The sequence below is a fragment of the Macrobrachium rosenbergii genome, chromosome 43 (genome assembly GCF_040412425.1).
Source record: "Macrobrachium rosenbergii isolate ZJJX-2024 chromosome 43, ASM4041242v1, whole genome shotgun sequence".
NCBI lineage: Eukaryota > Metazoa > Arthropoda > Malacostraca > Decapoda > Palaemonidae > Macrobrachium > Macrobrachium rosenbergii.
This window is the reverse complement of record NC_089783.1, coordinates 22,316,460-22,329,964: the sequence shown is the minus strand read 5'-3', so window position 1 is coordinate 22,329,964 and position 13,505 is coordinate 22,316,460. Positions and strand designations below refer to the sequence as shown.

Here is a 13,505-nt window from a genome sequence, read left to right as displayed (position 1 = left end):
TAAACATCATTCTTATGCTATTAAAGACTTAAATAGAGACGTTGAAACTAGGAGAATTCTACCCTGAACATTAGTAAGGTCCTCTAAGTTCATGTAATGAAAATAATGTAAGTGGTCACCGTCTAAGATCATGAGCTTAGAATAGCACCTGAATAGGCTTGTATTAAGAAAATACTTCCTGCCTAAAAGCAGACCCAATGACAGTGCCCCCCCCTTCCAGGCTTAGACCCAGGAATCCTCCCAAAAATCCACAGTACGACCACCATTCTTTTCATAGGAACTGATGAGTCTGGGTATTTAGAGGCCAAGAATGAGAGATTTATCATAAGTAATGGGTTTTTTTGCTAAATAACAACATTATGCATAATGACAGGAACCACAGCATCTGCAAATGTTAAATGTTTACAGGAAAAACTTAAATTTTTAGTGAAAAAGTGAAATATCCCCAAAAAGTATATCAAATAATGCACTGGTGTATTTTTATGAAAAGGACAATCATAAGAAGTTATACTTTCCTATTCATTTACTTTCATGGAAATCAATAACAGTCACTTACCCATAAAACCAACAAAATATGAAGCATGATTAGGCTTTCCACCTATAAGGCCTAAAGACTGAGGCATCTTGAAACATTTCTGCAAAAAAATTAAAGAAAAAGTTTATGAAAATTAATGCAACACCGTATTCAACTGTACATATGGTTTGAAATGCCTAAAAATTATTCTTCATTTAGCCAACTCAGTCACTGAATTGCAAAGCATGGAATGGTGTTTGTAAGATATTACACAAATTTAATTCTGCTAAATGTTACTTTTTGATCTGATATTGCAATAGTTCCACAAATCCACACTTTCCTATATCTTTTTTTTATTAATACAGTATCTATGAGTTTATAAACCTATCCATAATCATTCTTTACTCAAGGCTACTTGAAAAAGCACAAGCCACAAGAATTGTGCTAGAGGGGGATTATAAAGCATAAAAGCTGGCCTCTCAACTTTCAAGTGCAGTGTAATCACAAAAATAATTATGTAGCCTTGAAAAATGTAAACTTGTCTGAGAATTTGCTGTGAATAAACTGTATATTTATTGTTCCTACAGGCACATGAATTGGACAAGTGTGAGAAAATTACAATGAAATATAAAAATTACAATGAAATATAAAAATTCTGCTACACAGTGTTTTACCTCATTCATAATGCATTACTAGCCAAAAACCACAAGTTATTAGCAAATAATCATACTGAATAAGTGTCATAAGAATTTAAAATGTCTATAAATTAGGTAAATAAGTAGAATTACAAACCTTAATACCAGAATAATAGATGGGGTTCATCTCTGAGAGACCTAATCTTAGAGGTATAAACAAGAGTAGTGGCCGCCATGATCTTTCACCTTCAGTTTGACATGAACATTCTGTCATGTAAGAAAAAAATTAAGCAATGTTAATCCGTGAATGACATGATTCTACAACTGTTTCTTTCCCTTTGCTACCAAGCTTTATGATTTTCTTTATGCATCCATCCTCCCTTGCTTGTAACCCTCAATCCTTAAAAACATGGGTCTATCACACCTTTCAGAATTTGGCTGCACTCTCTTCACTTTTCCTTTTTTGCTATCAGGGATAGGCTTGAAAAGTATATTATGATACCTATTCCTGGCCTCTTCATCAACAATAGTCCTCTTAATCAACAATAAGCAAAAAAAAAAAATTACTGAAGCTGACAATATCAGTTTATATTACTATAATAACATGCATATCTCTGTATAAGAATCAATGTTTATCATTACCTAACTACAAATTTCTCAAAAGCCACACATGTCTGAGGCAAATATAAACACTATCCACAAGTAAATCTTTTGGTTAGGGCAGATGAATCCTTAAATACCTTACCCTACTGAAAGCTCAACCTTTCCCAATTACAGTACTCATGATCATTTTTGTTGCTATTACTGAAGGATTCTACCAGTATACTGCTAGGTACCCTTGAATGAAACGAGTCACTACTCGTGTGCCGTTCTGGTCCATCCAGAGAAGAAGGTCCCTTGCTGTCTTGAAAAGAGAGAAGGAGTTCCCCCTTGTTTTTTGATGTAGGACAGGGTAGTTGTGCTGTCTGAATGAACTGCCACTGTCGTGTTGCATACTAGTTCCTTGACATTTATATGCCAGGATCTCTGCTCCTGGGACCATGTTCCTGAGATTTATTTGCTCCTTAGGGGAGCTCCCCAACCTAGATCCAATGCATCTGAGAAGAATTCTAGGCTGGGGTTCAGAGGGAAGAGAGACTTCCCTTCTGCCAGTCTTCTTTCGCAACTCCACCAACGCAGGTCTCTTTATTTCTGACGTTACTGGAAATATCAACATATCCAGGAGACTTTCCCTTTTTCAGCTGACTCTTAGATAATACTGTAGAGGTCTCATATGGAGCCTGCCCAACGAGACGAACTGCTATATGGACGACAAGGTGCCCAGAAGACTCATCCACCTGCTGGCTGAGTAATCATCTAGAGTCAAGATCTCGTTTACTGTCTTCAGGCAACTCTATTCTCTTCGGTACTGGGAAAACCCAAAAATCCCGAGAGTGTATCCTCATTCCCAAATAATGGATCTCCTGAGAAGGAGTCAACTGTGATTTTTGTATATTGATGAGAAGGCCCATTCTTGGGACAGGGGAAGGGTTCTCTGAAGGTCCTCCATACATTGTTCTCTCGATCGGGACCGTAAGAGCCAATCGTCAAGGTAAAGGGATATCTTGATTCCCATCAGATGAAGCCACTTTACAATGGGACCAAGCACTGGTGAAAACCTGAGGGGCAGTTGAAAGACCGAAACACAGGGCCCGAAACTGGAATACCTTGCCCTCGAAAACGAACCTGAGGTACTTCCTTGAATTTGGATGGATAGGTACGTGAAAGTTCACGTCCTGCATATCTATTAATGCTATCCAATCCCCCTGACAAATGGATGCAAGAACTATTTGGTCTGTTTCTTTTTGAATTTTGTCTTTGTACAAAGACATTGAGGGCGCTAACATCTAATACAGGTCTCCAGCCTCCTGACGACTTGGGGACTACGAACAATCGGTTGTAGAAGCCTGGAGAATAAATGTCCTCTACCATCTCTATAGCTTCTTTCTTGATGAGAGACACGACTTCTTGTGAGAGGGCAAGGAAGCTGTCAATGCGACAGGCGTGTTGACTAGAGGAGGCTTCTGCATGAAGGGTGCTGTGTAACCCTTCCTTAGGACACAAACTATCCAGGGTTCTGCTCCCTTCTCTCAATGCTCCCAAAAGAGAAGGAGTCTTGCTCCTATGTGAGTATGGAGGACACTGTCCTCGCTTCCTGGAGGAGGATCTAGAGGCAGACTTCTTCATGGCGCGCTGAGCAAAATGGATGTTAGCTCTCGATCTAGAATATGACCTTTGCCTGCCGCTCTGAAAGGGATGCATCTGAAGGGGTGCTGCAGACCTGGAAGCAACAGTGGGTATCTCCTTTGGGCGTCTAGATGATTGAGAAAGAAGATCTTGCATATCTTCTTCTGAAGACTGGAAGCTATACCCAAGACTGTAGCTTGGGGAAAAAGATAAGCTGATCCAAGGGAGAGAAAAGGAGTGCTGATCTCTGCGAGAGAGTCACTCCCTTAAGACGTAAAAGAGCACCACAGCTCCCTCTTCTTTAAAATTCCCATAGTATAAAGTCCAGCCAACTCTTGGGGACTATCTCTGATTCCTTTATCAATACAGGAAAGAATTCCCTTCCAGTCATTGGAAGAATCCTGGGGTAACACCGTACAGTCTCTAATTTTCAGAGTCAGAGCACCCACAGCCCAGTCTAGAAAACTCATCACTTCAAATACCTTGAACACATTCTTTAAAAGGTGGGCTAACTCCAATGCAGAGAACATGATTTTCACAGAAGTGAAAACAGATCTACGGGCCAAATCTACCAACCCGGAGAAGTCCCCCTAGGGGGCGGCAGAAACTTCCAGGGAAGGAGCTTCTCCTGTGGCATAAAAGTGGTATCTCACTCGTGAAAGTGGAGGGAGGAAAACTGAAGGCAGCTCTACCTTGGTCCCTCTTCTCTGTTAACCATCCTTATATCACACTCAACGCCTTCTTCGCTGAAGAAGGGAGTACTAGCTTAGGTAAATTAGAGGACCCTTCCGTCTGGGACTCCAGTAAGAAAGCCGAAGCAGGAGAGGATGGTGCTGCTGGAGAAAAGAAGCTAGGAAAAGTAGCCAGCAGAAATCTCAACAAAGAGGCATAAGCTGTGGAGGGCACTTCCTGTTCCACTACCTCTTCTTCGCCAGAGGATACCGGAGACAACGACAACCCTGAATAGGATCCAAAACAGCTGTAGGAGCCAGAATACCAGAAGAAGCTGCTTGGGTACTAAGAGACGCCTGCGCAGTTGGAGGCTCTGGGCGCTGAAGAGATAAAACTCCGACCAAAGTAGGTGCAGGAGTGACGATTGAAGAAGTCTGTTGTGAAGGATGATGAGAGGACACTGATGAGTGCTCTGAAAACACTAGAATATCAGGAACTACAGTGAGCGAAGATACTTTAGGTTGAACACAATGGGACACCTGGAAGCTTGGGAGCTAAAGGGCTCATGTCTTCTACTGGGAGCTAGAGCGCTACCTTATGTACAGGAGCTGCTGGGCGTTCAGGTGCTGTCTGGAGCTCTAATGCTACTGGGCGCTTGAGTGCTTGATGGAGCTCCTTAGACGAAGTCCTTCTAGGGTGCTCTGAATCACTTTTCTTATCCATTAGCACTTTCACTGAAGAAGCTAAAACTGGGCAACATATTCCAATTAACTCAAATCTTCTGTTGATTTTCGACTCAAGGCTGGTCATGGGGTTGGGTTCGGAAATGTGAGAGTCCGGTAAAGAAGAGGATGGAATAGTTAGAGGGGTTGGAACAAGGTTCATTGAAATTATAGGAACATTAGAATCTGATTTAGCAACAGATGATTCCTGACTAGCTAATGACTTACTAATTTCCCTAGCAGCCGCTTTCCTTTTCTTATCTCTAGCCAGTTTCTTTAAGTGAGATTCTAAAGTTCCACTTTTTAATGTCCCAATCTGCACTCTCTTGACATCTCAAATCAAAAGAGCAAGTCTGTCCCCTACATTCTATGCACATCGTGTGCGAGTCATACGATTCCTTAGTCAGGTGAGTATGGGAGCATTTGCTGCAATACCAAAAGCCAGACACACTAGAGTCAGACATTGTGAAAAATCCAAGTCAAAATCGGGAAAAAAATTGTAACCTGTTGATAAGGTCTTAATAAAGAAACCTATCGCTAACCAAATATGCTGAAAGGCTTCCAATAGAAGAATACTTCGCCAATTGACGATGAAAACAACCAGAAAAGTATGAATTCCAATATTAGAGCTGCTGCTAACAACTGGACTTCAAACATCAGCCTGCAGAAACAAATGGAAGCTCCTTGATAAGTTGTTCCCCCCCCCAACCCAAAACAAACTAGCGCGACCCACGAATTTCAAAATTTTAGCTGCCGAACGAGTGAAACTAATAACTATGCAATTACCGGGTAAGTTACTTTTATAAAACTGTCATTTGTTCATATGTGGAACAAACCTAGGTCTTAACGTGAGGATAGACTCACCTTTGGTGGGAGGAAAGGAAAGTCTTGAACCGACTGGAGGCTTAGCACACCTGGTCTCATTTCCTGGTTAGGCTAAGCAGAGAAAGGAGACGTATGCCTCTTGACTTTTCAGATAAAAAAAAAAAGTTTACTCAACAGTAAAAAAGTTTACCAAACAGTCAGACTACGGGCTAGTACACAATGCGGAGGAACATTACATAAGTGGAAGTTAAAGAGCTAGTTCAGACAACAAACCTACTTTAGCCACCAATTTGTTTGTTATCATTCCTCTCTCCCTTTGTCAGAGACAGGAAAATATTAATGCGAGAATAAACTTTCTTAAATAGACAGGCCACTCACTCACCTGTATCTAACCAGTTCTACCTCATAATAGCTCAATCTTCCTACTGCCCGTGGGTAGAGACGAAGGGGAAAAGGGAAAGGAAAAAACATGTGTCATCTCATTCACTCTCACTTTCAAACCATCATCTTAGGTTAGATACAAACTGTCCCGCTAGGGGCACTGTAGAAGAGCTATAAGCACATCTAATAACCTCACAGAGCCAGAAGGAGATGGTATTCTTGGACACTTCTTTCTTGATCTGGCCTTTGCTTACAAAAAGTCTTCAACACCCCCGCCTGAGGTGACCATGCAGTGCCCCAACAGGACATAAGAACAATTCGTCTGGTTCATTATCAACAAAATCTCCCAAGGAAGGGATGGAAAAGGATTCAAATTTGTTATCATGAACCAAAGGATTTCGAGTCTTAGCTACAAATTCCAGGACAAATTCAAAGGCTACGGACCCCAACCCCTCGTGTGTTTAACATTAGAAGAGAGACCAGAGTTTTCCCACTCTCTTCAATGAAGCTAAAGCCAATAAACAGACTGTTTTAAGGGTCAAGTCTCTGTCAGATGGCTGTTGTAACGGGGCTTGAGTGAGACTGCTGTACTTAGCACCAGAGTCAGATCCCAACTAGGAGGTTGAAGTTCTCTAGGAGAACAAGACGGCTCAAAGCTTTTGAGTAGCACTGAGATTTCCCAAGAAGACAGGTCTACATCTTTTAGGCACAGAACCAAACCCAAAGCAGCCCTGTAGCCTTTGATGGCAGACACAGAAAGACTTTTCTCCCTCTGGAGAAAAACTAGGAAAGCTGCTATTTGCTGAACAAAAGTTCTGACTGGAGAGAGACCCCTTTGACGACACCAATCACAGTAGATGGCCCATTTTCCCTGGTACACAGCTGAGGAAGATATTCTGAGATAACCAGACATCTCTGTCAATCTTCTGTGAGAAAAGCCTCTCGCTCGCTGAAGATACTGGATAGTCTCCAGCCATGATGAGATAGGGATCCTACTGACTGGTCATATATATTGACTTGAGGCTGCCAGAGGAGGTTAAATTTAAATTGGAAACATGAATCTTAAGTTAAAAAGAAAATCACAAACTCCAATTTTAGACTAAAAGAATAATGCATACAAAGTTTTACCTTACTGGAATACAGTAACCTCCCTTGTACTTGAGATCCAAATTACAGGCAGTCCCAGTTATTGGCAATCCGGTTTTATGGGGCTTGTCTAGCGACGAAAATCGGCGATTTTCAGTGCCAACATGCACCGATTTCCGCTTATCAGTGCCGATAATCAGGTACTAGCGCTGATACATATCTAACAGAGGTTAGCAGCGATTTTCACTTATCATCATGCTGTTGGAACAGAACCCTTGCCGATAACCAGAGACTGCCTGTACTGAAATTTCAAGCAAATGGGGACTGAAAGAAAAAGTTAAAATTTGCATGAATATAAAGTATTTTTTAATCCACCTCTAAAGTCAGTTAAATCAATGCAGCTGCCAAAAGGGTAGTAGTTAAAATGAAGGCAGCCATAAGAAACATGACCCCTGGCTACCCGAGACAGCAGAATTCGGACACATATGAGCAGTGCTCCCACCTGACTATGGCTTTCTTTTAAGGAAAACTGATATCTCTCGGACCATTTACGATACATGAAATGGACTAATTATAAGTAATAAGTTTGTTGTGGAACAAAGGAAAACAATACAGTAGAAGGATGGAGTAATTTGAATACATCAAAAATGAATGGGGGAACTTTAACCTTATGGAAACTAGGTGGCAAACTCTCAAACTTGCTCCTATCATGATAGCCATGATGTACCCATATAAAAATTAGATTAATAAGGCCAATGATTATAATTTCTATACTCTTATCAGGCTATGCCTAAATTATTTGATCTTGAATTGGAAACAAAAAGCAAAGAAGTAAGAAAAACTGAACAGTGATGTGTGGAAGAGCAAAAGGACACAGAAGAACCTTTAGGACAGTACTAACTATAGCTTATTGTGTAAGGAACAATGTAAACGATCTTAACTAAGGGATACTTTTTGTTGAGGATATTAACCATATAAACAAAGAACATGGCATCCTTACTGATTTCGTCCATGATTAGTATGTTGTCTAAGGATACATTGACACTGAAGTTGTTCCACTCATCAAATGGGGTTAGTTTTCTGTAAAATAAGATGAAATTTAGCGCAAATGAGTTTTATATATTTAAAATTTAAATCTTTGGCACATGATTAAAGTTCAGATTTAAATGTCAGGAATATGCAATTTCCATTATCATCATTAAACAGTTAAACCAGCAACTAAATTACATTTTTGGTTCTTATAGAGCAGGCCCAAGGGGTTTGTTCTTGATAAATAAATTACATCTTATTTTGGCAAATTTTCATAAACAGTTTTGTATCTAAGACTATACTCTATGTTTGTTGTTCTTTGAAAACTGGACAAACAAATAAACCCTAATTCATGGCAATTAAAATCAATTTTTGTATATATACTACCCCAATATTATGGTCCACAAAATTTCACATATCAATCTCATTTAATAAAAAGAAAATAAAACAGCAATGGCTGGAGGCAGTTCTGTGACTACACAGCCAAGATCCTCAAGCTGCTGACAGTTAACTGCCTGACTTCATACATGCTGGACAATTAGCTGTGAGAAATCTGCAGGCTGTCAGAAGATGGGGACTTAGCTTATAGGCAATAGGTTTGTATGAACAAATTCACTTTCTTTTAAATTAGATTTGTTTCCCATTACTTATATTCTAGCCTCAATCACAACTTAAGTGGGTGGTAACAGCTGCCAAGGTCCCAGAATTGGCTGATAGGAGCTACTGGATTTACAAAGAAAGCTCCTTGACCTGGGATACGCAATAAGACCTTTGGGTCTGCCAGAAACAAGAACTGGTGTTGTAAGATTAAAACATTGCAACAGTAAAGAAATAGCATAGTAACTTTTTATGACCAAAGAGTAACCTTGGAAAACTATAACAGTTAAAATCATGCAAGGCATATAAGCAAGCAACACGAAGTCTGCACTTTAAAGGATGCTACAATGAATAATGAGAGGACTCAGGTGTAGGTACGTGAAAGATATAATCAGTACGACATATGAACCTTTATATATATGTATTACATTCTTTTATATTTCATGTCAGTTTACATACCTCCCTAATGTATTAAATGTGTTATTCACATATGTATACTGTACGATATGTAATACACAAACCTTGTCCATCTAGAAAGTAATGTTTCCCAGTACGGAACTGCTCTGTTTCTCTTGTAAGTACATAATTTGTACCTCTGTGAATTTGTTAACTCCACAAGACATTCAGAACCTACTTTTGATATTTCAGTGTTTCCTTCATCCCCAGCCTTTAGTGATACAGGTACCACATCGAACACACACATGGCGCAGTGAACTGAAGTGTCAGTGAAGTTTTTTATTCAAGAGGATTTTCTGCAAGTGCACGGCTTCCGGTGCCATTAATCAGTGATGCTGTTGTCTGGCTGTTTCCGACCTCCGCCCAGCTTTCAATGGATTTATTGTGCTTTAAGTGTACAGTGATAAGTGGTTCATGAGAGAAGTGTTGTGCAAAGTGTCGTGTCATTCTAGTGTCCCTTTTTTGCTTTTGCACATTTCACATAGGATTGTGACCTGCAAAACCCTTGCTGCTGCCCCAAATGAGAGCGTATAGCCATACATCCGGTCCCCTCAATTATTTACGGGTAACTAACCGACCGCTGAGCCTCAGCAGAGCAGACGCACATGTGTAATGCACATACTCGCTAATCCAGTAACTTATTATTTAAACTTTTGTTTTAAAAAGAGGAATCTTTTATTGCTTTAATATGTGTCATTTATTGCATATATATTACAAGGAATGGATGGGGTAGAAGACTTTCTAGGTAGGCAAGAAGAGACAGCAGACCAGGGGATGCCAGAAGCCATTAGTGTGGGATCATGTGCCAGCAGTGGGAACACTGGGTTCCCCCAGGAATCTTGCCAGAATGAAGAAGAGAAAAGACTATGCGGAGATGAAGAAAGAAGAAAACAAAGAAGAGATGAAGAAGAAGACAGAAGAGCATAAGGGGAGTTATGCAAAAGGGAAGAAAATATACACAGAGATGAGGAAAATGCAAGATTTACGGCCCTTATCCAGGCGCTCTTGCCTGCCCAACCCTTCCACTCAGAAAACCACATACCAGGTACAGAGATGGGTGCTTCTTCCTCCAGTCAACCTTCTCTTTCCCAACACCAAAACACCATGGCACAAACACTGCCCCAACTCAAGGCTGATGCAACATTCCACATGTTCAGGGAATGGAGACGCTGGTGGGATGATTATGTTATTAAGGTCGATCTTTTCAAGCTTCCTAGAGAAAAACAGATGATCCAGTTGCAGATGTGCTTAGCCCCTGAAACTCAATGCATGTTGGAGCACACCTTACAGATTTCACCCTTCACAGATAAGTCTGCTGATGAAGTGTTGGATGCCCTGAAGTCTCACATAAAGCATTTATGTAATGAGGTTCTTCGCTGTAGGGAATTGCTTAGTTGCAAACAGATGGAAGGAGAATCTTTTGCAAATTTTTATGTAAGGCTTCAACGCATCGCAGAGGAAGTTGACTTGTGCCTAGAGAATGCAGCTGCATGTGAGAAGACACAATTGAAAATGATAATTCTGATGGGCATTCAAGATGCAGAGCTAGTTCAGAAAATAATCTCCTTGGACACCGCCTCCTCATTACAAGATGTTGTTACGACCTGTCGGTCATAAGAAGCAGCTATGAGTGCAACTTCTGCCATACGTGCCCCACCTAACCAGTTGCACGCCTTTCTGCCTGCAAAAAGTGTAAGAAGCAAAGGGCAAGCAAAACAATCTTACCTTCAAAACCGACTTTGACACCAGCTACTTTGTGCCAGTCCTGTGCTTGACAGCATGGCCCCAGTGAGTGCCCTGCCACCAACAGTACTTGCAAAAGCTGTACCTGCCTTGGTCATTGGTCCAAGACAATTAAATGTCATGCCAGCAAAGCCCAGTGTCACTTTTGCCACTGCACTGGACACTTTGATAAGGGTTGCACAGAGAAGAATTGCCAGGATGGATCTCTGAGCAACAGTGCTTACCACTCCAGCTCCAGCAAGACCCGAGATGTATGGCAGAACAGCTGTCATTGTTTAGGATACCCTCCTTCCACAGCCCCCAAGACACCCCAACCCATCTGTGTCCTCCTGTCATATGGCGATATTAATTCTCGCTTACAGATGTTACCAGACACAGGTGTGGATGTCACCGTTATTGGCCAGCGACACCTAGAGAGTTTAGGCATCCCCAGGAGCAGCCTGCAATCTCTTCCGCCAACTACAATGCTTACTGTGGATGGGTTCAAAATGGCGCCTGCTCTTGGCATGTTCCAGGCTACTCTCACCTTAGGCAAGCAGTCTTATTCTGGTGGGATTCATGTCCACAAGAATGTCCAGACTCCACTTCTGTCATATGCACAATGTCAAGAGTTGCCCATAATATCCTCACATTTTCCTATACCCATTGCTGAAGTCAGACATGTCAATAGATACAAGGAGCTACCTATCTCAGCCACCGCATCACCTTTGGCTGCTAAGGCATATTTCCACCAAGAATTTTCAGATGTGTTAGTTTCAAAAGAAGAAGACTTGAAGTCAGCTCCTCCCAAGCCCATAGTTGGTCCTCCCATGAGGATTCATCTCAAGAATGGTGCTGTTCCCTTCACCATCCACACCCCAAGACAGATTCCCCTCACCTTCAGGGACCAGGTCAAGGAAGAGCTTGACTCTATGGTAGCCCAGGGAATAATCAAGCCAACTGGTGATGACCCTTCAGAATGGTGTCGCCCTCTCGTCATTGTTGCCAAGAATGTCACAGGAGTAAGCATCACCGCTGACCTCTCCAAGCTGAACAGCCAAGTTTCCTGCCCTGCCCACCCTTCACCCACACCCTTCACCTCCATTCGTAGTGTGGACCGGAAGGATTGGTTTTTCACTACAGCTGAAGCCCTCTGTGGGAACTGGCAAGTGGAACTGGCCGAAGAGGATCAACATTTGACTACCTTTATTACGCCATATGGTAGGTTTATACACAGCAGAGGAACGATGGGCTTCACAGCTACTGGAAATGTATTTTGTCTGCGAGGCGATATGGCCCTTCAAGGAGTCAAGAACTGTGTGAAGGTTGTTGATGACATCCTTCTCCATGATGAGGATTACCATTCACACCTTTACTGTATCCATGAGATGCTCTCCAGGTGCCACAAGTTTGGAATCACCCTCAACAAAGACAAGTTTGTGGTTGCCACACCTACTATCAACTTCAGTGGATACATGCTCTCAGGAGAGGGCATCTCAGCTGGTCAAGAAAAAGTCAGTGCCATCAGGGATTTCCCAACTCCAGCTAACCTGACTGACCTCAGATCATTCATGGGCCTGGTCAACAAACTGGCAGAGTTTACCCCTGATATTGCCACTACAGCCCAGCCTCTATGCCCTCTGATGAGCCCCAAGAGAACTTTTGTGTGGACCCCTGATCATGATGATGCCTTTCGACGCATCAAGTCAGCACTCCTCCGTCCACCTGCTCTTGCTGCTTTTGACCCAGACCTGCCTGTTGTCCTCCAGACAGATGCCTCATGCCTTAACGGTATTGGATATGCCATTCTGCAGGACCATGGTAGTGGATGCCTATGTTTAGTTCAGTGTGGCTCTCGATTCCTTACCGACGCTGAGACATGCTATGCCACTATTGAGCTGGTCGATGTCAAAATGTAGGCTGTATCTCGTTGGCCTACAGAACTTTACTATGATGACGGATCATTGTTCCCTCATACCTATCCTGAATCATTACTCACTGGACACCATCGAGAATCCTCGCCTCCAGCATCTGAAGGAGAAAATTTTGCCCTACTTATTCACAGCTGTGTGGCATGCTGGCAAGTCTCTGAACATTCCTGATGCCTTGTTTCGAGCCCCAGTCAGCCACCCCGCACCAGAGGACAAAATTGCAGGTTCCCTTCTGCCACCCATTTCTAAACAGTCATGGTTGTGTACACCATCACCTCTTCAAGAAAGTCTCCAGCTCAAGATGCCGACAGGAACCTTCAGGATCTACAAGACGCAGCAAGAGCAGACCCTGTCTACACTCACTTGCTCGACTGTGTCACCTCAAGATTCCCCCTCCACTAGGTATGATCTGCATAACTCCTTACTCCATACTGGAAGATACAGGGTGAACTCTATGATGGTGGTGACCTCGTCCTATATGGAGCAAGAGCTATAGTTTCCTGCTGCCCTCCACCACTGCACCTTGCCCCACCTACATGACAGCCATAGGGGTGCTGAACCTACTAAGCGCCAGGCAAGACAGGCTGTCTTCTGGCCTGGTATCAACTCAGACATTGTCAACACAGTTGGAGCTTGTGAGTCATGCCATGTATTGCAGCTAACCCAGCAGCAGGAACCATTGATGAGTGATGACAACCCCACCAGGCCC

At 42.3% G+C, this 13,505-nt stretch overlaps 1 protein-coding gene across 9 annotated transcripts in view; it reads right to left on the bottom strand.

The window, feature by feature from the left end:
* The window catches only part of Atg4a (Autophagy-related 4a), an 81,617-nt gene that overhangs the window by 23,971 nt on the left and 44,141 nt on the right, over positions 1-13,505 (bottom strand). For all 9 annotated transcript variants that reach the window (XM_067086667.1, XM_067086662.1, XM_067086663.1 and 6 more), the window contains 3 exons: positions 8,062-8,141; positions 1,307-1,416; positions 557-635 (listed from right to left, as the gene is read on the bottom strand). In XM_067086667.1, the coding sequence (XP_066942768.1) occupies positions 557-635; positions 1,307-1,416; positions 8,062-8,141 (269 nt within the window). The remainder of the gene's footprint in view (positions 1-556; positions 636-1,306; positions 1,417-8,061; positions 8,142-13,505) is intronic.